Source organism: Oryzias latipes, chromosome 19, assembly GCF_053564925.1.
Source record: "Oryzias latipes strain Hd-rR chromosome 19, Olatipes_Hd-rR_3.1".
NCBI lineage: Eukaryota > Metazoa > Chordata > Actinopteri > Beloniformes > Adrianichthyidae > Oryzias > Oryzias latipes.
In genome coordinates, this window is record NC_136255.1 from 15,152,377 (window position 1) to 15,176,418 (window position 24,042).

General features: G+C 39.1%; 1 protein-coding gene across 22 annotated transcripts in view; it reads right to left on the bottom strand.

Annotated features, from left to right (window-relative positions):
• Window positions 1-24,042, bottom strand: part of nrxn1a (neurexin 1a) — a 58,566-nt gene that overhangs the window by 22,593 nt on the left and 11,931 nt on the right. For 11 of the 22 annotated variants that reach the window (XM_078937310.1, XM_011488279.4, XM_078937308.1 and 8 more), the window contains 8 exons: window positions 13,351-13,652; window positions 11,907-11,930; window positions 9,440-9,601; window positions 7,361-7,432; window positions 6,704-6,928; window positions 5,505-5,652; window positions 4,436-4,566; window positions 2,792-3,044 (listed from right to left, as the gene is read on the bottom strand). In XM_078937310.1, coding sequence (XP_078793436.1) covers window positions 2,792-3,044; window positions 4,436-4,566; window positions 5,505-5,652; window positions 6,704-6,928; window positions 7,361-7,432; window positions 9,440-9,601; window positions 11,907-11,930; window positions 13,351-13,652 — 1,317 coding nt within the window. Of the gene's footprint in view, window positions 1-2,791; window positions 3,045-4,435; window positions 4,567-5,504; window positions 5,653-6,703; window positions 6,929-7,360; window positions 7,433-9,439; window positions 9,602-11,906; window positions 11,931-13,350; window positions 13,653-15,362; window positions 15,454-24,042 lie in introns of those variants that run through there. The other 11 variants (XM_020712223.2, XM_078937305.1, XM_078937312.1 and 8 more) reach the window with 2 other exon arrangements.

The following is a 24,042-nucleotide window of genomic DNA, read 5'->3' on the forward strand; positions in this document are numbered from 1 at the left end:
TCATTCAACTCACAACCCAAGGGAAGTTTTTTAGTGCTGGAAATAAAGACGTTTTGCCTTCACTTGCTTTGAAAACAATCTAGGAATTCAGCTTCAAAATACTTTTAGCTGTTTTTCTGCTAAATTTCCACATAGACAGTCAAACAGATGCTCCTTTGTGTTCAGATGAGGTTGACTGAATACATTTTATGATTTCAATTAATTTGAATGGGATTGTGTCTATTGTAATTGATTATTTTTTTGCTTTTATATTTATTCCTGAATCAACATCCCACCTGCTCATTTTCCTATTGTGAAACACTTGATGATTTTAATCTGAAAAAAATGGTTTTTTTTCCTACATTTTTTTCTGTTTTGTTGCTGCATGCTGTTTTTTCAAAAATAGTCAAATAACTTTTAGATTTTAAAAGCCCAGAAGAAAATTTTTCTTGGGTTCTCCAGGGTTAAAATAAAAAATGGCCCCATTACTTACAACATGAATTCAGCAACAGTAATTTGAAGCATTTACTGCAAAAATACTGTAGCTCACAAATTTCTACTGGAAATTCATTTTACAAAAAATGAATCACACATCAAATGATTTTTTCACGCACAACCTAAAAAGTTGGACAAAAGGTTTTCACTCAACTAGAGATTAAAACCAAAGACTTTTCATTTTTTTAAAACAAGGAAGTTTTACATCAAAATCAAACTGTTTCTTTTTCACTTTAAAATAAAAATGAGTTAATTGATGACTCATATTCTTAGCAACGACTAGCTTTTTTAAACCTAACATTTAACTCAAGCACAAATGTTAAATACTAAACACATAGCTGACATTAAAATGTTGCTCAACAAACTGACTGCAATGTCCAGAATCCTTCTGGTCTCATTTACTGTTTATTCAAACAGTTTAAGAACAAATAATTAGATCGTAGAAACTAATGCCTCATAATTGACACGAAGAGTTAAATTCTAAACTCTAAACAGAAAACCACAAAATATTAACCATATGGATTCATGACAGGCCATTAGTTGGCACACACCTTCTAATATCATTACTCAAGAGGATTATTAAAAGAAGCATTTGGCCTCAAAATAGAAATTTAAGCAAATAAATAGCCCATGGAATATATAAAAATGACAAAAACCTGTAAATGTTTGGGGCAAGAATGTCCTAAAAATTATTTTTTTAAGGCCTCAAAAATAGTTATGTTTTAAAATGTAATATATATATATATATATATATATATATAAATATATATATATATATATATATATATATATATATATGAGGTACATGCTGAGTATTGCATTAGTATATTTTAAAAAAGGCTGGATGGACCTAAAAAAGTGTGAAGGAAAATAAAAAAAAAACGATGTAGGAGTTGGAGCATAACAATTCCGTTTGATCGTAAAAAAAGAAAGGATAGGGAACAAAGGGAGAGCGAGAAAGCAGGGGAGGAAAAAAAGGGATGGGGAAAACCGCAGGTAGAAGGCGTAAACACGGCCAATCATTCTGTCCATCTGCTTCTCCATCTGTGCTTTCTTTAATCCACTGTACCACCAGTTATTGACCCCTCAATGCACACAGAGAAGGGAGAAGAAAGATAGAGACCGAAAAGAGAGAAAAATGAGTGCATAATGCTGAAATTTTGTTCTCTGAATCCATTTTCCGATCAACACCAATGCAAGTATGCAGCGCATACCTGCTGTTACAAGATAGTACAATCATCACTTGAGATGCATCAGAAGTTGAGGCAAACAACGTTTTCCTCTCTTGTCTGACTCCATCTCTGTTCTTTCGGCGGGCCCGTATCAATCCCTCCGCCAATCTTTTCTATTTGCTTCTCTCCCTGGATCTGAGATCATACCTTTTTCTCAGCTCTCTCTTCCACTGTCGGCTTTTCTATTCCCATCTCCCGTCCCTCCTCCTCGCCTCACCTGCTGTCATATGGTGGTTCCAGCCCAGTGAATTTACCCTCCTCCATCACGGCTCCTGCTCCCTGCTTTCTGCACATTTCCTCTCTCATCGATTCTCAGTCACTACATTCATAGAAGTCCAATATTCCTGTCTGCAGCTATGCTTCCTCCCACCTCCTTCACCTTTGTTCCTCTTCCTCTTTCCCTGCTTGCATTTTACTCTGACACAAATATTGAGTGATTCAGAATAAAAAAGGATGGAAAAGCATGTATTATTGTTGTTGTTGCTTGCAATTTCTGCTAAAATATGTCTTTATTTTCACCTTTTTAAAACATTTCCTACCCACTGACCCCTTTTATTCCCAGAATTCCATTGTCATCCCATCCTACCTTTACATAACATATCTAGCATGAAGTTTTATGAGCGTACTTTCAGCCCATTAGTACTGTCATGATGTCGTAATCTGTTACGATGGGGCTGTTTAAGAATGAAAATCATAAATCATGGCTGTAATGAATAAAGATTTTTATGACTCACTATAAATGGCAGTTCTAATTTAGTTTTAGGAGGGATTTCTGACTTTAAAACTTCTGATTTTCCAGCCCACATCATCCGTCATCTGTCAGTCATTCATTCGGTTTGACACAGTGTTCTCAAGACAAAAAGCCAAGATAATGAGAAGGCTGTCATTATGACAATATTTCACTTCATGACGTTTTTGAAATTTTCATGAAAAGCTGTTGATTTGTGGCTGTTTTTAGTCAGCTTACTCATGACTGTTGTGAAAATGATTCACCATATATTCTGTTTATCTTGAAATACAGTCTGGTAAAAGTCAATTGCCAGGCTTATTTTTATCCCTTTTGAGTCATTCTCTGTTATGCTTACCTCTCTCACAGGACCGGCCCAGGTAGCCCGTCCCGGAGCAGTCGCAGACGTACCGGTTCCAGCCCTCTCTGCAGATGCCATTGTGCTGGCAGGGGTTAGACAGGCACTGTTTTGACTGGTCTTTGGAGCACGAAGGCTTCACGCCCACCGCTCTCTGAGACTCAGCCAGCCGCCGGATGTCTTTGCTCTGCCCGTCCACAAACAGGTCTCTGATACAGCCTACGTAACCGTAGTTTAGCAGAGCCGTCCAAACCTGAATGAGAAATTGTCAGCGTTGAGTTGTGACTGTCAAGCTCCACGCATGTGCCTGCTGATATTTCCCTTAAAATCAGCACGCTACAGCAAGTCAGCATTTTTTCCAGTAACACGGCTGAAGCAGAAGACGAAAACACCACACAGACATAATATTTTTCCTTTATGCCGTCTCCAACTTCTTGCTATTCATGATGAAGAGCAGGTAGTCAATCAGTGAAACTGTAAATGCAATGACCGCACTCACTGCAAATGCAATTACAGTTCAGGCTCCTCAATTATTGAATGATTTCTGCAGTGCAGCAGTGTGTGGTGATGGAACGACGGACAACACACCTTTTACAGTCATGTGAAGACATTAGGCCACTGACATTAAATAATCAGATCTGTCTTAAAAAATGTTCATATATCAATGTCCAACCTTATTTTGGAAAATTTCTAAAAAAAAAAGAATGTGATTTATTGAAAATCTAACTAACTAAAGCATAACTAATAGTACTTAGTACTTAGTTATATAGTACTCACAGAAAAAAGTCGTGAAAAAAAAAATCATATTTTAATAGAGGTAAAAGTTTAGACCTCCTGCCTCCTATTAGCTATCTTTGCTTCTTTGGCTGAAATCCCGTCACTGAAAAACTTTTTTGTGGCATCTACCAGTCCCTTAAATGTGTCCTAAGTATGAAGTGTAAGTTTTTACATTACATTTTTTTATATCACTTGGGTTAGTCAGTGATGTTCAAATTTATATTAAATGTGTTTGTAAATGTGGAAAATATAAATATATTTTATGTCTTATATAAAATATTTATATTTTATACATATTAAAAAAAGCAGCAGCTGTTTTCAGTTTTTTTATAGCTTATGATTTGCTCTGGGACACTTTGCAACATTTTTGTTTGTTGTATTAATTAAAATCATAATTTCAAAAACAATGATTTGGATTTTTTTTTCAAATCCAATTTTAGTTTATATACATCACAACGCTTGCATTATGGCACTAAGTTCTTCATCCTAAATATAATTGTAACATTTCTCTTCGTGCACGTGCTGCAGCGAGTATGCTAGTAGTATCAGTACTGAGATCGACTGTAATTATAATCCCATGAAAACATATTGCCCTGATATAATAGCTTTACCTATACGCTTTTTCACAGCCAAAACTGACATTGATAAATTTGTATTATTTACTTTTTGGTGACCTCAATTAGTTTCAGGTGTAATTTATCTGAAAAAAGTCAGTAAAACATTTTTGCTAGAATATAAGAAAAGAAAACATTGGATCAACCAATAGGAAACGTTTTTGGAAAATTACCCCAATTGATTACCTATAATTTCCCTAACACATTAGCCAAACAAGCATAAAAATCTGACCACAAAGACAGACACACAAACCTCAGTGGGGAAGATGAGTCCAGCACGGTCTTCGGGTAGTCCTCCTAAGTACAGGGCGTCATCCAGGTCCAGGATCTCACTGTCTCCCGGGGCCGTGTAAGCTGTTCTCACACTATTCACGGAGATGGTTCCTGAATACATCGAAATAACCTCAGTAATGATTATGACCTTCGCTTTGAATGTTCTCATCAAAATCCTCCACGTCTCCACTACTATTATAACTGCCATCATCATGTTCGCCCCGCGTTCCGTTCTCTTCATTGTCATCACCACCACACTTCACTGTTATAATCAGAGCCAATTGAAATCCAAAGCCACACAGGCCTTTGTCATCAGGCTGAAGCTCATCACTAAGCTTGGCACTAATTTTTTTGGCAAAACGGGGGGAAAAAAATTAATAATAACCTTTAGGAATACTTTATTTTAGGTTTTCTGAGTCAGAGATTTATGTTTTCTGGCTTTCATAAAATCTAGCCCCCATAGGAAAGAATAACTCATAATGTAAATAGGTTAATCAGAGTACTTTTGCCCAGGAGAGTCGGCTTTGAGTCCTTCCAGCACTGCCCCGTTTTTTTTAGCTGCATGTGAAATCTCTGCATGTGTTCTTGCTAGACTAATCACATATGGACAGGGCTGAAAGAAAAGAAAAATAAACGCAATACTTTCAATCTCTTCTTTCATCATTTCTTCTCTTTTTTTCTGACCTTTATGGATTTCCGCCATCTCCAGCAGGTTTTAAAGTGCTACGTCTAAAAAAACTGTCACCAGTGAATCATTAATATGTTTATTTTTAGACATTTGCTTGGGTACGGTAAACAAACAAGACCCCTGTTAAGAGGACTGCTGCTGAAGACATCCAAACTACACAGCACATGACCGATTACCAGTCTAATCAAAAACGATTATTTTTTACCTGAACTATAAGACTTCCTTATGACAGTGAGACTAATGTAAAAAAACAAAACCCACTTTAAAATGAAGATGGAGGAATTTGCAATAAATCAATCATCATTCAGATAATCATATGGTCTTAATAAGAGAAATAATAGTTAAGAAGCCTTTGGTTTACCTGAACGCCCGTCTCTCTGAAAGTCAACATGATACCATTCTCCATCGTTGACTTTTCTGTCAATGGCTTTGGTCTTTGTCGTTCCAGAACCCATGTCCAGCAGCAGGTACAGGTGTCCGTCCAGCATCTCAATAGCAAAAAAATCCACCTGTATGTTTAGAAAATGTAGCATCAGTAAAGAAAGGTATGGCTATGGTGTAACCACAAAGAGTTTGGTGAAATACTGGGTCAGTTCTTTAGCATTCATAGATAGTTAATGAGTCTATCCTACGAGTCTGTTTGTAGACTTAGAGAAAAGCTACTATCATATAGTTCATGGTGTCCTTAGGGAGAAATATGGACTACATTATCTTTTTAAATGGCCTTGTAAAACCAGAATATGGGTCGATGTTAAAGTGTATCAAGTCTGACCAACTTACAGTCAGTTAACTGTCAGTTCTGCCCTTTGTCATTTGGGATGGGAATCCCTCCAAATGCTCAAATGCCCCTTAAAGTTGGTCCAGTTTTCTGCCTCATGTGTAGTTTGATTTCTTGTTTAAGAGAACCAAGGAAACTGGATCATGAGACTGACTAACAGGGGCAGTCTACACAGTGACACAGATGCTTTACTGGTCTGCCTTGATAAAAAGAGGACGTAGCCAAAGGCCTCAAAGTTTGACTAAAAAGTAAAAAGTATGATCCCCATATGCAGGGCTACTTAAGTAAGCATGGGGCTGAGTATTGGCAAAAATGAGGGTCCCATGTAAATTCCTTAACTCTGACACTCAATATGGGGAAAAATATAAAACTCAAGACGGAAATGAATGAATCTAGACGCTATAGGGACTCATTCAATCAGCCACCTAAATTGTAGGCTGATTCTTTTCCAGCCAGTGATTGGGGGAGCACTTAGGAACAAGCAGACAAACCCACATGGGGCCCATTCTTGAAGCTGATAGTTAAACCCATTTGGCCCAAATGCCGGATGGTTAAGAAAGACTGAAAGAAGTTACTCTTATAAAAAAATAAAGGTATTTGGAATAATGTTAACTAACTATTTAAAAAAATATATGTAAAAAAATGGCATGTAGGTTTTCTTTTTTTCCCCCCAGCTGATTTGACAAAAACACACTTTGAACAGAGCTTCTCCAAAAGCATTTAGTGAGCACCCACAAACGATACAGTTATTACTTTGTTGCAAACAAAATATTAGGTTTTACCTTGACAGTAGGAGGCGTTCTTGGATCCTTGCGTTGCAGTTGCCGAGGTTTCCCGTGACTGAACAGCATGAGCCCATTGGGCTCTGTTGTCCTGAAGTCAAAGGATATGGACCCTGCCTTCTTTGCAGTCCACTTGCTTAGTGCCACAAAAGACTCTGGGGTGTCAAAGGTCACTGGGTCCAGCGTTGCTACACTTTCACACTTAAAGGACACCACGCCAGTCACCTTGGTAAAATGCAGGGGAGCAAAAACTGTTTAGGAGCTACAGCAGTTAAAGGTTTGACCAAATAAATGTAGTTTACTGTCATACAATGGTTGTCTTGCAGTTGAGCTTAGTGACGTATTTATGTAAAGTTAAAGATTTTCCTTCAATCAAATAGTAAGAAAAGTGACTTTTTAAAACACCAAACTATTTAGACTCCTTTTGCACAACACATTTGCATAACAACTTTTAAAGTTTAAAGTTGCTATGAATAATGGAATTTCATTGTTTTGCTGAAGCCATTGAAATTAGTCAACCCCTTTTTTGAGCCAAAACTAAACCGTGAAGAGTATAAAAAAGGAATTAAATATTAAATATCAATTAAAAGACCCTTATCGTCTTAGTCTTTTAGGCTATGACACAAAAATGTTGTGGTGTGTGGCAGCTGGGCATACCTTCATCTTTGGGTCTCCCTGTTTAGCCAGTCTAGAGAGCTCTAACCGCACATCATTGTTCTTGTAAACCACCTTAAAGGGAGAAAAATGGGGAAAAAACATCACTAACCCTGAATTCCTTTTAATAAAACAAGCATTTAACTTTTTAATGTGTGAAAAATGATGCACAGAAGAAGTAAAATAACCATTCAGGAAGTTGAATGTAAATTTTTTTTATGTGTAGAATAAAAAATACAAATACATCAATTTACAAAAAGGTTTAGTCAATCCAAGGCTTTACATTAAAACTGCAGAACTCTACACGATTAATGTTATTTCTTATATTTTTCATCCGAGATCATGTTTTTTTTATCTGAAATGTCAGGCCTGACTTTAAAGTCTTTTGCATGAATGTAAACATTTTTTATCATTCATGCTTTTTAAACATCTGATAGATGCAGATAAATATATAAATAAATAAATATAACCAAGCAGCTAAATAGAGGCTGCGCCTGGTTTAACAATCACTCTATCCTTCTGTGAACTGAGAGCATCAGATGCTTTTTGAAACATAGGGTTTCCATCCCTGCTTTCATTTTCCGTTGGTCTCTGGGATTTGTTTTGTGCGGTCAGCATTGAAGGTGACTCGCAAAGACAGTGGCTACATTAAAGTGCTGTTAGCATTTCCCCCACGAACGTGCCCACAAAACGTTGAATGCAAAAAAAAGAAACAAACGCTGATCGTTTATGCATGTGATTTCCCTACATTCATCCTAATTTGCTCACATGGATTATCATATCATATTAAATATGTAAATGTGTCAGTAGAGGGATCACTTTGACTGTGGCAGCCTTGTTTAAAACGCCATCATTCTTAATGAACTAACACAGGGCGCATTCAGCGCTGACACAGAAAGCTCCCTGTTTGGCATATCATCTGTCAGCTTGCTTGTTTATGCCTCTATGTGAGTCTGAGTGAAATGGAAGCACAGACAGGATCCCCATTTGATGAGTGCCAGGGTATATAGTTTTATCGAGCGCATTAAGTAGTGTGTGTCTGATCATTTGAAGAGTCTGCAATTTATTGGGACATTTTATGCAAAGTTGCAAACACATTCATGCAGGTTGAGATTGTGACTAAGTGTACAAAGTTGTGCATTAGTGTGTTGTCATGTGTGTGTCCTGTGAATTTTGCCATTGCAACATTGTGGCCCATTTCAAGCAGAGCGGATGGATGGAGTATCTCTGTGGCATAACTAATTAGCATGTTAGTGCTTAGTGCTGTATCTACTCCCTCAACGACACTCATCACTGATTCCGTCTGATGCTGGAGAGGATGTGTGTGTGTCTGGGACTGTTTGTATGAGTCTGCCAAATGGAAGCATTTCTCTGTGTGAGTTTGTGCATGTGCGTTACAAGTAACTCTGTGTGGAAACGCTTGCACGATGCTTGACAAAAGAGAGTAAAAGACAGAAAGCTTTGCACAAAAAAAATAATCTAAAGAGCAATAACTTTGTTCCCAAATATAAATAAGTGCACTATGTGAAAGTATGTTTGGCAATAGCCAAATATAAATAAACGTCTCACCTTGCAGTGAGAAGGCCATGGTTTGAATCCCGGTTGGGTTCTTTATGTGTTCTCCTGTGCATGCGTAGGTTTAATCTGGGAACTTACACTCCTTCTCACAGTCCATAAACATGCTTTAAAGGTTAACTGATGTCTCTAAACTCCCCCTAGGATTGCATGTGAGTGTGTTTTGTTGTGTGGCCCTGTGACGGACTAGCGATCTGTCCAGGGTGTACCCAGCCTTTTTATCCAGCAGCAGCTGGGATAGGCTCCAGCAACCCCATGACCCTGAAAGGGATTCAGCGTGTCTTGAAGATGGATGGGTGGCTGGAAATCAACCTTTGGCAAAGGGACTACATGTGTAAAATGCATCATTGTGTGCCTGTTCCATCCATCCATCCATCCATCCATCCATCCATCCATCCATCCATCCATCCATCCATCCATCCATCCATCCATCCATCCATCCATCCATCCATCCATCCATCCATTCATCCATAGATTGATAGACCGGTGTTTCAAGCATTTTCTCACCTCTTTGAGACAGCCCATAAAGTTATTGCTGACAGGAGATCCAGGGAGGTCGGCAGTGCTGGGGCTCCCCCCCACATAGAAGGAGTCGTCCGAACCCAGCATCGTGTAGTCTTCCTGAGTGTAGCCTGTTGTGGTCAGGATGCCGTCCACAGAGATGGTCACCTACTCAACAAAGCACAGGGAAAGGACACGCTGTATACTAAGCGCTAGCTTGGCGCTGACCAGCCAAATTAGCCCCCCGTAGGTTTGGTGAGCAGTATGTATGCAGTCTTGTTGGGAGAGATGGTTTGGGAATTAGATAGATGTGCTGCTGTTGGGACTTTTTTGGTGAAGTTGGCTCAGTGCTGATATTGAAGCATCATCGAATGCTGCTAAACTTTGACTCTTCTCCTAGTAGTTTGACTTAAAAATGGCTTCTTTACTGCAAAAAAATCCCTATCATTCATTCTACCCACAGTTTTTGACGCAATTAGCAGTCCCATCTACCACCCGGGTCTTCTGGGAGTCAGACATACAGTATAATCTGCCAATACAGAGCAAAAATAAAAAAAAATCTGGCGAATGGGGATTCAATTTTGGGTTTAGGCTGCACTGATAGCTGGAAAATCCCACGCTGTGAGAAGATATTACTAAATGAATAAAACTGACTAAAAAAAGCAACTCTGCTTCTGCTGCTTTCCATTAAAAGTTTATTACAATATTTTTATGTTTTACACTGTAAATTGATTTAAAGTGATTTACTCCCTCACAGAAAAACAACAGTTTTTAGTTTGCCCTTACTTGGGGCTTTTAAAGACCCACTCCTAGCATCTTTTGGAAAGTTCTCAGTATTTTTTTAATTCTAATTATGCTGTTTTTAGCCCATTTAAAAAAACAAACTTTGTCATTTTCTACGACATAGCTTCTGCAGGGCAGCAGTAGTTCATCAGAAATTCACCTCTGAGTTGTGGGCGGAACTGTTGGCGCAGTGTAAGCCTGCCTCTACTTCCCCTCATCCATCTGTTTACAGCTATGCAGCCCCTCACACCCCAACCTAACATCACCAGTGCACCAAACATGGCGAGCAATATTGGTGCTATCCAGCTGTAGAGTTTTAAACCTTAATGCATCGGAATGGAGCGGAGCAAGGAGCTTGTGGCCCGCCGATTGTAGCTTCTCTGACAAACTTTTTTTAAACAGAATTTTTGCTGCTCTGCTTCAGATTCACATGATTTTAATAAAGGAATACTTAGAAATGCAATTTTAATCTCAGGTTAATGCCACAGGAACATGTTAAAACACAAAAAACACAATTTTAATCAGAGTGGGTCTTTGACTGCAGCTCCAATCATGTCCTGTAAGTTACAGCTTGCGGAGTCACTTTAATTTTAAGAAGCAAATTAGTAACCATATCTGATCAGTTATTAAAAGCTACTAGCACATTACTTTCACTCTATAAATGCAATTCTCTGTTACTGGCACTACTCAGTAATTTTGGGCAATCCTGCCCAGTCAGGTGTTAGTAAGTATGCAGGCATTCGTGCTTTTAAGTAGGTGTTAGTACTATGCTATTGCACTGCTTCCAGCCAAAATATTGTCACTTGTGTCAGGGCAAGCCGTGTTTGGATCTTAAGGATCGGGTTAATGATGCGAATGCGGTTAGTAGTCGGTATGATGTTTTTTTGAGTTGTTAGGGTGATTTGTAATGGAGGTGTTAGGGGGTTTGTTGGATCAGCGAGTCCAAATGAGATGACACACAGCCGAGCAAACCGATATTGATGCGCACGCACAGGTTGTTAGATTTGATGCAGCTCACTCCTCGCATACACACACATACACACACGCACGCACACAAATACACTAACATGCGTCCTGGTCCTCTCTCTGCATGCAACATCGGCAAAGAGGACGCAGATAAAGAAAGGACAACAAAAGAATAGAATGACTCAGAGACACCATGGAAAACATGCAGTGGCAGAGTGTGGGACGAGACAAAAGAAAAAAAACATAAACGAAGGAAAAGAGGAGCCTCTCTATCCAACGGACCAATCAGAAGGGGGAGGGGTTTCTGACTCACGCCATGCACAGAAAGTTGGGATTCGCCATTTGCGTGCAGGTGAGGGATCTGTGCACGCCTAAATGTCATTAAGAGTGATGTTGTGACAAACGAAAAGAGTAGGAGGAAGGAAGGAAGGAAGGAAGGAAGGAAGGAAGGAAGGAAGGAAGGAAGGAAGGAAGGAAGGAAGGAAGAAAGGAAGGAAGGAAGAAAGGAAGTAAGGAAGGAAGAAAGGAAGGAAGGGGGGGTTAAATTAAAGAAAGTGGTTGGCAAGAAGAGGGGGGATAAGGGGCTCTTTAAGCGTAAAGAATTACCAACCGCATTTATCCTTTTATTGGTTTAGTTTTGATGTCTATGATTCAAAAGGAAATAGACAAACCCAGACTAAGAAACAATTAGAATTATTTCTACCGAACAATGGAGTTTGTTTACCGTAGCGTGTCCAATGCCTGAGTGCTTTGTAGAAGAGGGGGAGAAATAAAAAGCAAAAAACTGTGAACAGAACAACTTTGGGAAGGAAAAAAAAAAGGCCTCAGGTGATTTTTTTGTAGGTTGTTTGGAGTGGTTTCGCTAGGAGAAGGGCACAGGTTAGGTTAGTAGAATGAATCATTCCATGAATGGTGGTTAGTTTCACTAGCAGGTTAGTAAAGTTAGTAGTCAAGTTAGTAGTACAGACAGGCAAACGGCAGAGGCAGAGCACAAAAAGGTTTACAAGCACCTGACTGCTTGTGATCCTCGATGTTTGCTGGTTCACTCTTTCTGATTCATGCACACATTGGAGTGAAAAAGCACTCACCTAGAGCTGAAAGCAGAGCTGTGCTGGGGGTAAACTCACTGCAAACTAAGACCAAAACCTCACTAACACATTATTTCTAGAGATCAACAGACTGACATTAGCAGTTTTCTTTTTCTACATTAGATATATCTTATGGTTATTTCCTAAACAGGCAAACTGTTACATTAATGGGAAAACTCTGTCGGGATTCATTTTAGTTTTTTTTCCTTCTTGCCTCTGGTTTTCCACTAGAGAGCCAGTGGCATGAAATTCAAGGGGAGACAAACATCATTTGGAACCTACTCCCAGAAAATTTGGCTGCCACAAAATAGTCAACAACATTAATTAGAGCCATGAGAAACATTTACTTAGATTCTAATTTATATACATATCAATATATATATGGATATAAAAAGTTTCTGTTCCTTGCTCTGCTATTTTCTTTAAGTCACTGAGTCTTCCACCTGCTGTGGTCTGGTTACTTTTCTGACAACTTCATCACATTTTTTGAAAAATACAAACAGAGCAAGTCAAAAGCCTAATAATAAAGAAACATAGAGAAAGGAAGGAAAAGAAATATTAAAGATATTAAAAAGGGTAAAATTAGTCAATTAATCAGTGTGCTTGAGAGTAGCTGTCATGCAAAACAGTTTTAAAGATTTGCAGATGTTAATAGTATTTAGAGCTTTTTTATTTGTTGAGGTGGAAATTACTTTTAGTGAATGTCCTAGTGGAAATCAGGAAAGACAGAAATCAACAATGAAATTTTGTCAGAAATTTTAGGTAAACACGACCAAAACAAGGGAGCATATGTTTCAGGTTGCTCCTGGCATAAAAGATGATAAATTTAAAATAACATTTGGATAAATATTTTTTGTGGGGAAACTGTATTGATTAAATCAAAATGAAACCTGTTTGACTTTATTTGTTGAAAAGAATCTATGCAACAAACTTGTGACACGTGACAAAGTTTGAACAATAAAATGTGTCTGATGGAACACAAATAAGGGCATCCTGAAACAAAGCTCTCATCTTTGGGTTCCAGTTCTTTGTTAGCAAACATTACCAAGAGAAGGCTGTAACACACTGTGGTCTGGTTACCTGTCTCAGGTTGCGGGTGACTCTGACATCATGCCAGTCGTTGTCGTTGAACTTGCCATTGACGGGCTCCACTAAGGCCTCGAACGCCCCAGAACCGAGGTTAATGACAAGCGACACGGCACCATTTTTGAGTGCCAAGTTTACGTAGTCGGCTGACTTGCCCGTGTGCAGCATTAGACCGTTGCGCTGCAACGTCTTGAAGGAAAGTGTGATTTCATCGCTGCTCGACTGGATGGGGTTGGGTGACAAGTCATAACAGAAGTACTCAGAGCCCTTGAAAGTTGCAACGTACTCCTCGCGAGCTAAAAAATTAAGGAAGAGATGGAAAAGAGGAAGAAAACCATTACATCTATGTTTACTGTGATCTAGTAGTTAGCAATAATTTTTTGACCCATTGGTGTGACATTTTGAGTGTAAAACTAGGTTCAGACCGGGCAACTGTCGCACATTCAGCTCATGGTGTTCACACTGGACTGTCGCTACCTGATCCTAGTGCATGTACGCCACACTACAGTTGGAAGAGGCTTAGATGTCGAAGCAAATCTCAAATATCAGCGCTATTCCAATATACGAAGGACTTGATGTCACATAATTCCAGAAGTGCACAAAGTGTAATTATTAGTTCTTCCTTCATGTCCAGTGTTCCCGTCTGAGTCCCTAATTGGTCAAACTTTAACCTGTCGTAACCGTCAATGCGCATTCAATGGCCACACGTTTTGAACCTGGAAAGAGTCGTAGACACCTGTGTAGCGACGTGTGAGCGCAAGCGTTTTGAACTTACACATAGACTTTTTATTGGAAGTTGTTACTTAAACATGCATTGCCGAAGCTACATGCACTCCGGGCATGTGTTGCTCATTCAAGAACGCGCTATACACGATTTCATGAACGTGCTTCTGGCATATGGTGTTCTTGTTCTTTTTCTACTGTTTACTAGCGCCTGTACCAACAGTTGGAAGTGGCTTCGTGCGAAACATCAAGGCGGTGCAAATTTCGCAAATCTTGCTCCAGGCTTTTTCTTTCAAAGCTCTATTTCGATATATGAAAGACTTAGTGTCATATAATTCCAGGCGGGAACAAGCCACAATTATTAATTTATCCTTCATGATCAATATTTAAACGGTTGGCACTTCCATGAATTAAAAGTGACGACATCTATTTGTCACTACCAACTCGCATCCCTGACTGGTCAAAGTGTAACTTGGTTTAATTTTCAATGGACGTGCATTTTCTATAGAGCCTGAAAATGGCTGTGGAACCTAGCGTGGTGATGCATGGACTTGAGAATTTTGAAGGGAGAAGCCTGAGCATATGTACGTGTTTACATAGACTTTTCATTGGAAGTGCCCACTTGTGCATGCGTTGCCGATGGTGATACAAATGAGCATAAAAGTCACAGCCGTCGCTTTACTAGTGCACGTGCGTGGGTTCGTTTTGATGAAATTGCCACTCATACCCACAACACATTGCGTGTTGGTCACATGATATGTAGAAGTCTATTTCTAATAATTCAAATATAGCTTTCTCTGGCTTAATACTGTTGTGCAGAACATATTGTTATTGTCAAGCAAGGCTTCACTGATGCCAACACTCCCTCCATGCCTCTAATCATTCCATAAAGTTGTGCGTAAACAAGCTTTGATCATTCATGTGGGTTTGAGATTAAACAGAGTGGATGTGAGAGACACAGTAACTGAGTGTGCAGCATTCCAAGCTCGCTTCAAAAACCTGCCATCCACTCTTTTGAGAGAACAGCTGTGCTGGCAGCCCAAAGTGATGTGGACTTGTTTGACAACACGGCTCATTCCACGATGTTTTTAAAAAACCCAGAACACAGGTGTAAGGATGTATATGCAGGAGCAGAACAGGAAAGAAGGGATTTAAGGAAGGTGGTAAAAGCAGATGAAGGGAAAAAGGAAAACGGCAGCATGTAAGTGTCATGGAAACCAAAAGCCTGCAGGAATATGCTATCAGAATTAAGAGTAACAGGCAGACAGCCAATAGCAACTTACCTTGCAGACCTCTTGTGACCCCCAAGGACACTAGACCAAGGTTTTGTAATCCATCATCCTTAAACTCACATTTCCTTATCAGCTCTCTCACACCGGCTCACATATCAGGGCATTGCTGCACCAGCAAGGGAACAAATATGCACTCACACAATTGCGTGGAAACAGCATCATACCATTGCACTACCACAAACAAGCAGGGTGGACGTTATCTGTCTCCTTCACCAACACAAGCCAAAGCCCTTTTCTTCTGCCTCTACTCTTGTGTCCTTTTCACCATGATCTCTATATCGCTCACACCTCCCTCCTGGCCTTACGCCACCTTTCCTCTCCACACATGTCATTGGCCTCTTTTTCCCTCCACAGTGAAACCTCGAGCACAACCACCATCTTGCAGTTTGGAACAATGAAGACGACAGAGACCCATTTAGCAAGCACTTGGTGAGAACTGGAGAAAAAAAACAACACTTGGAGCAGGGGAGGAAAAAGACTGTCACATAATGAAAAGACTGAAGTGTAATAGGTTATTAAGGTAGTAAGAGGCGGAGAGAGGAGTGTTGAAATGGAATTGGCCGCACTTGAGTGAATAAAACACATGCAGCATAATGAGAAGGAAAAAGTGAAAATGTTTCACTATTCCAAAGGGCAATTGTGGCAAATTGTCTTTCTTTGCCTCTGTCGCACGAAAAAAATCTAAAGTGTGAATGTCAGTGTGCGAGTGAGAAACAACACGTTATTTGCCAGCATGTGTGCGAGCCCCCCCCCCCCCCCCCCCCCCCCCCCCCAGTGTGTAATTCCTTTCCTCCCGGCATGTTAATTAAGAGTGTGTGTGAGTGGCTCATAAAGAAAATGGCAACTTTGCATCTAGGCGTTTAAAAGTATACATACACACAAACAATTATTTGCTTTTATTTTATGCGTGAGTGAAATGTGTGTGGGAGTGGGTGGGTGCTGGTCTCTGTAAATATTGGTGTATTGCTGTCAGAAAAGCTATTACCAACTCAGGGCCTGGGGCTAGTCTTTACTGAGAGGAGCGAGAGCGAGGAGGGGAGGGAGGCAAACCCCAATGCACGCGGCGGGCACACATGGACGGGAAACTTTAACGCAATCGCACATGTTTGCTGACACGCACGCAGACAGATGTAGATGAGAAGGAAGGGGGCAGGTTGTTCTGAACACACACAGCCGTCGAGCGGCATTCAGGCGGTAATTTACAGAGGTGCCATTAGGTTTCAGTGTGGCGCTCCACTATTCTGTTGCTAATTTACAGACACGCCATTAGATCAGACAGGGGCACATAAAGCATCTCTGCATCGATCAAGGAGCTGTGGCCCCCGAAAACACACAGGTGCACAACCAAACGAAAGACACAAATGAACAATATAAAACACAAAGAAGTGTGGGGCTTGGATTCCATCACTGTTCCTACGCACCTGAAACACACAAAAAACGTGTTTGCTCTCAAGCGGCAGGTTTAAGTGGATCTGCTGTAGCTCAGATTAATGTAGTGAGTCAGTATTAGCTCAGAGTAAACACTGAGGCAGACACTGACATACACACCACATGTCACACTTCATCCCGCAGAAAGCACTGTCGATCAACGCGAGGGAGTGAGGAACGAGGAAACAGTGCGTAAGAAGGGGGAACCGGCCAAATGAAAGGAATTAGAAAGCCAAAAGAAAGAGGAGAAATTACTAAAACATACCTATTTCAAGCTCTATTACCTTGTACATTAAATGACTTGCACTCTGCTGTGTAGTACGGTAAGTTTAACCATGTTAATAGTTTCAAGTGATTTGTAGTTCCATGGAAAATCTGACTGCAGGGCCTTTTCTTTTTTTATGGTCAGCCTCTTGCACAGACCTTAATCTAAAAACTACTACCTAATCATATTGAGTTAAGCAAATAAAAGAGAGAAGAGAAAAATCCCTGCTTGTCAATTCCCCAGGAGACGTTGCAAAAAAGCATTTTTAGCCGATTCTTATCATCTTTCTTGGCTATTTGCTGTTGCTTATTCTTTTAATAAAATACTTGGCTTACATCAAAAATAACCAATTAGCTTATGGTGTTTTGAAGTATTAATTTAAGGCTTCATAAATAAATTAAAAAAAATTCAAAGACAACCATAAGAAGTTTAAAGAAAAATTAAGTTTGGTTTGTTTTTTAGTCTAATGCATAATACACTACATCCATTTTAGCTCTCTGCTTCAGTCTGTTTAACATTAATGAAGTATAACCTTCATCTGGTCTAACATATATTTCTCATTAAGACACACTGAGAGAGTAAATAAAAGATTTCAGCAGCAAACAAGCTGCTGAATTTATGTAATTATAGCTTACACCTCAACATGCTTATTTTCTAAATGACACCCTATGTGTAGGACATTCTTACATATATATCACAAAAAAGTCACAAATAAGCTATTTTTCAAACTGCATTTTTCCCTCTGCTCCTAATTCAGAGCAATGCGAAAAAAGAAACGTAGAAATACAATACTAAGCTTAATTTTCCAAATATCTGTCCTCCATAATCAGAAAAATGTCACATGAAAATGTTAATGACACCAAAAACGTGATTTTCATCAGAGTGAGTCTTTATATCATTACTAGCAATGCATTACAAGTCACTTGTTTTGATCATTTTTTTCTTTAATTTATTGAGCAGAATTTTTTTAAGATTATAATAAAAACCATGTCTTTGCAGGCTTTTTGTTTTTAAGACATAGCAGTAAACAGTATTTTAATTATTTTCTGCAGCAATTTGCTCAAACGGAATGGAATTGTCTTGAGAGCATTTATCATGTCTATTTAATATATATAAATACATTTTGCCGACTTTATTTTCACGAATGAGGACAAGCAGTAAGGAACACTAGAAGAAAACATGAAAAGTTAATATTTTTATTTTGACATAGACTGAAAATTGTTGAAATTGAATGTTGTTTTTTTGCAATTATACAAAGTAAAGTGTGTAATCTTGAATTAACTGTTACATGAAAGAAGCTTTGCTAATCTGTATTTACTTCAACAAAAACTCGTCTTCAAAAAGGCAAAATTTTGTTTTATACAACATTTGTAGACACTAAGGAGGCTTCTTTTCCAAGGTTGGCAAAGTGCCGAGTCCGCCTGTAATTTTGCAAGGACTTCACACGGCTAATGCAGATTACTATCCAGGAAACATAGCTACAGGCCATAATTACAGCTTCCACAAACAGTGGAATAAAAGTAATGTCATTTTCATGAGAATGGCTTTTTCCCAAGAAAATGACACGGAGGGAAATGTGGATATTATTCTAAAAGGAAGGCCGAAAAGAATCAGGACAAGACATCAAAGAAGGAACATGGGGAACCTGCATAAAAACGATTTGAGTTATGGAGGCTATAAGGGGAATAGATACAGATGTAAAGATGATTGGCATTAGCCCTTGAAGGCTGTCATTAAACTGCCACTCTAATGAATAAAGCAATCTGTTGGGAGGCAGGACAGAGATGGAATAACTGATCTGATGCTTGCTGCATCAGGGACCAGCTGCATCTGCACCACCAATGATCAAACACACTTCACATGGATTTTTTGGTGAGTTTCCACACATATGGCGGTGTGTGTGTCATTTGAGGCGCTGTCTCATCCCGTGGGTCTCCTCCTCAACATCTCACATACTAATTTATCATTTCCATGACAACCCTGCATTAAAAGGGGGCTCCAGCAAATGTTTGCATGGGTGTCTTAAGGGGAGAAAGAGGGAGACAGGAAGGGAGATTGAAAAGGAGCGGAAGAGAGAGAACTAGTGATTGAGTGAACAGTACATTATCATGGACAGCTGTACTGAATCAAAATGGCGGATGGAGGGTGGGTGCACATCAGGGGAACCTTCATTATACAGCACCTGATGGAGGGAGCAGGATGAAAAGATGCAAAAAAAAAGGGAACGGCGCACAGGGAAATTTGAAAGCAAATAAAATAAGAAAAGTGTGGGAGGAGACATGTATTGGAAGACAAAATGGAAGAAAGGAGGGAAAGGAACAAAGAAGGATGAGGCGAGGAAAGGCCATGGCCAAGGGGCCGTGATAGTTGGCTGGGAAAAGGACGGGAGCAAGAAAAATGCTGGTGTGTCTAAATCCTAGAGTAGCAAGCCTCAATCATGGCAGTCCTGTCATTCCAGAGATAGTACACTGCAATTCCCCAGCACCTCGTTTTTAGCCCACCATGCAGTTCTGCTATCAGCTCCTCTCAGCCTGCACACACACATCCACCCACACACACACACACATAAGACATCCCTCCTTAATAACAGACAGGTGGATTAACTAAATACTCATACAGATGTAGACGACCACTGCTGTAAATAGCTTTGAAACCGATTGGGTTATCACATCACAGCCAAGGGAGCAATACTGTAGAGGAGGATATTACTGTCACAACAGTGGTGACGGATTGGCTGCCTGAACCGTAGATCTCGTATTTCTTTTTTGTTGTTGTTGCTACGAGTGTTGGAATGAAGGCATTCATGCTGAATGTGGAAAGATGTGGCAAAATTCAGGAGGAGGATCTGGTGAAACCAAATATAGAACTGGGGTTTTAACAGAGATGGGATAAAAACAGAAAGCAGCAATATCAATGCTGCTTTAATTATTTCAAACAAGCATGAGTTTAAATAATGACAAATGTAGATATAACTTACATTTCTAAAAAAGCGTAAGTATACCATCCAAAAAAAAATGGATGGTATACATTTTTATCAGATGTTTGATTTTTTTTTAAATGGGTCAAATCCTAATCATTAAATAGTGTGTTAGTGACGCTTATATTTTTAATTACTATTGATGCTGATTTACAATATACTATTTAATCCAGAACACCACTTAATTTAGCATGACCTTGTAGAAAAAAACAAAACAAAATATTTTTTAGAATATTCTTTAAAAGCAGCAGCTAAAACATGCGTAATAAAGAAGAAGAAAAATCATATACAGTGCAGACCAAAGGTTTGGACACACCTTCTCATTAAAATGAATGGGAAGGTGTGTCCAAACTTTTGGTCTGTACTGTATAAGTCGCACCCTCAGCCAACCTATTCAAAAAACTGTTAATTATACTCCGAAAAACACAGTAATTGAAAATAATACCAGGCACAAAAGGGTTAATTTAAATTAATCAGAAATAAAGAAAATATTTCTGAAATAACTGTAACTGAATATTCATTCGAAAACCCTATGTTCACTTAAGCTTTTAATCTGTAAGGGTAATATTTAACAGTGCATAGCAGTAACTCCCCATTTAATAAGCAAAGAATGTCAACAAAGCATATTTTCTGCTTAGCAAAAACTTAACCCCTTTCTGCCTGAATGACTTTCCAGCTACAAAAAAAAAAAAAAAGATTCCCCTATTGCTTTTGTGTTCATGTGGAAGCTAAATGAAAGTAATTTTGGAGCTGAAGTGGTTCATTGCATATTTGCATCAATAGGTGTCAAGGGGCTAAAGTGCAGAGTTAGTCTTTCAAAGAAATTTCTTCGTGACACAGATGATACTTTGTCATACTTTTTTTGTTATTTTTTTATACCCTTTTTTGTTCCTTTTATCTGCACGTCTCTCTTTCTCTTGGTCTCCGTCTGTATAGCTCGATTTTGACTTTCTGTCTGGTACCCAGGGAAACCGGCTTGTTTCCATGACGATGTCTTTGGGCGGAACAGTGCATTTGTCTTAAGCTGGATAAGATCGGAGTTGGTTTCATCCCGTTTAGACATGCAGAAACCCACACATACACGCACGGGCACACATAAAATCAAATAAATGCACCCATATATCATGCAAAAATACAGAGCAAAGTTCCAAAAGACAGATAAAACATCCATATTGAAAAAATTTGCATTTTGGTAAGATAGTCATATTAACATAGATAAATGTGTGCATTCATGTGTTCATGCTGAAAGATCTCACACCCTAGAAACATATCCAATGACTCGTACTGTAGCTTTTTAAAAAATAAAGGTATAAGAAACTCTTCTTTTTTAAGTTTGTGGTTATTTTGAATCATAAAAAATGAGGCAATGGGAGTGTTCGTGTACAAAAATCATCTAAGTGTGTCTCTCTTGTATTTGTTCCTGTTTTGGCAAATACTAAAGAAATTAACCTCAAATGCCAGATGGGGTACTGGAGTGAAACGCCAATTGGGTTGTTACTCCCAGCAACTGCCAATAAACAAAGGAAATTTCTAGAGCAGGTAAGAGACAATTAGAGCACTAGACTTTCTTGTTCATTCCAAAACGGGAGTGCATGGGCACTTGTGTATAAACATGTGTGTGCAATGCCACAGTCTGATGAGGCATCCGCATCTATAATGACTACCATTTTGGGCTGTGCAGACTGGTGAGCCCAAGGAGAGATGCAGCGCTCCTGCTGAGAAACACTGCAGTCTTATCTCCTGCCTTGTCTCCATGCGCGTCGCCGACCTTCTCTTACCACCTCTCTTTTCCCACTTTCCTATCTTTCTTCACCATCACTTTTCTACACTCCTTATTCTCCTCCCAACCTCCATCACAGACTCACAGTCCTCCTCTGCTTTATCTTGCTTTTTCATCCTCAGGAAACAGGAAGTTCATTTGATGTCTTTATTTTTAGACGATTACGGGGTGCATCTGCTTCCCTGTTAGTAACTGCTAGAAGTGCAGTTTGTATGCTTGCAAAAAGGATGGGATTTTGCAAGCAATTACAAGTAAAAGTATGCATTACACTGAAATTACGGCACTAGTCCAATTTTGACTTTGTGCATGGACATTAAGCATTAATGAGTGCTCTGATGCAATAGGAAGTGGTCACAGAGAGAGCTGGCTAAATTGGTTACATTAGATAGGAGAACATAGCTAGAGTTTAGTCATTTTGCATTGCAAACTTTCATGCAATTGCATTTCTCATAGCCAAACTAAAAGCACTTTTTTTTATCTTCATAAAATCTTAAGACTCGACCATCGGGAGAAAAATTGATGGCAGTCAGTGAGTTCGGCAGCCAGTCAACACACTAGCCTCTTAACACCAAACGTCTTCTCTCTGTCTCAAGTTGGACTCTGCTCACTTGCCAGTCCTGCAACAGTGTGTAAGCTTGACAAGAAACAGACTAACAGGGACTTATTGGTGCCTGAGAAATATATTGAATTCCCAATCATGTAAACTGTCTTGCTGTTTGGTAACAGAACCATTATGTGCTTTTTTTTAAATATATGTTTTCGTACCATGAAAAAAAAACACCTCACTTTTCTTTGGGAAGGACTGCCAGCAAAAATATTTTCTGTTTGATCTCAGTACTTAAAAAAAAAAGCTTTACCAACGTTGTTTTTTTATTTACACAATTGAAAAATTGCCAATGCAGTAGGAAAGAATAGTCTTAACAAGAATTCTTATTTCAGGAAAATAAATTCTAGTCACATGGACATGTTTTCTAAAACCAAGATTATTCTTCTATTGAAAAACTTCATAAGACTGTTTTCTACTGGTTGTGAAGCCTCTGTACTTATGTTTTTCTTTCAGTTCTGTTTTTGGCTTGAAGCTAATTTTCCTGTTTGCATTCACCTGGTTATGGGTAATTGCTTCACAGCTGCTCTCCATTAATCGTCACCACTATCAGTATTTAGTCACTTTGGTTTCCTTTGCTCATTACATTTTTTCTTTGTTTACTTTCATCTTATCCCCCCTCAGCAGCGCTTGTGTTAGATTTGCTTACAATTATTCTGCATTGATGTCCATCAAAATTAAGACAAGCTGCTTGTTTTTCCAAGATTCCTATTTTAGTAATCAGATCAATCATTATCTGCTTTTTAAAAATGTTTTCATTGATTAAGTAGAGAAAACTGGAGATACACGTAGTGATGCAGCCTTTTTTTGCTATGCTAATAATAAAATAAACATTTATAAATGTTGCCATCTTAAAAAGCATGTTTATACAAACCATAAAAACTTGTGTGTTTTACTTTCTAGTCTTGCTAGGACCATATATGGTGGTAAGGAAGAGGTGGGATACATGCTGTACTTTGTTGGTATTGACTGGTTCCTCTTGTCTTGGCGTCTGTTACCACTCCCAACCTAACATATGGTTGAGTCAGCATGACGCTCGTCTGATGTGAGTTTTTATCAGTGCTTGTGGGATCAGCTACATCATAGCATATGCGCAAGAGAAAGTAAAGGGTGTGCTTATAGCTGGATTTTGAGTGGAACACCAATAAATGCATTTTTTGCCACAAGACAATGTGTTAAAAAATGAGGCACTTTTGATTGCCGACGCTTTATGAGTCACAAATGATGACTCGCAATCCACCTCCCCTCGACATGCACTCACAAAACACACACACACCAACCTACAGACACACACTTTGCTCCCTCTTCTGATTTTATCCACTGACCGTGAAGAATATGTGCAGGCAGCCTTACTCATGCATATTTACACTGAACACACACTAACTCACCTACTCAGCAGGCAATCTCTAAAGGTTATTGTGTATGTCTGTTTGTCCGTCCGTTCACGTACCCGCGTCTTTAAAGGTCACTTGAAGCAGCGCTGGCCACTTGCCTAAGCTGCGCCAAGATTGTTGGACTGATATGGAGAACACTTGGACATGCAGACAAACAACCATTATTAAGGGAACATCCTGCCCCAAAGCCAAAAAAGAAATTATTAATATAAGCAGGCATGGC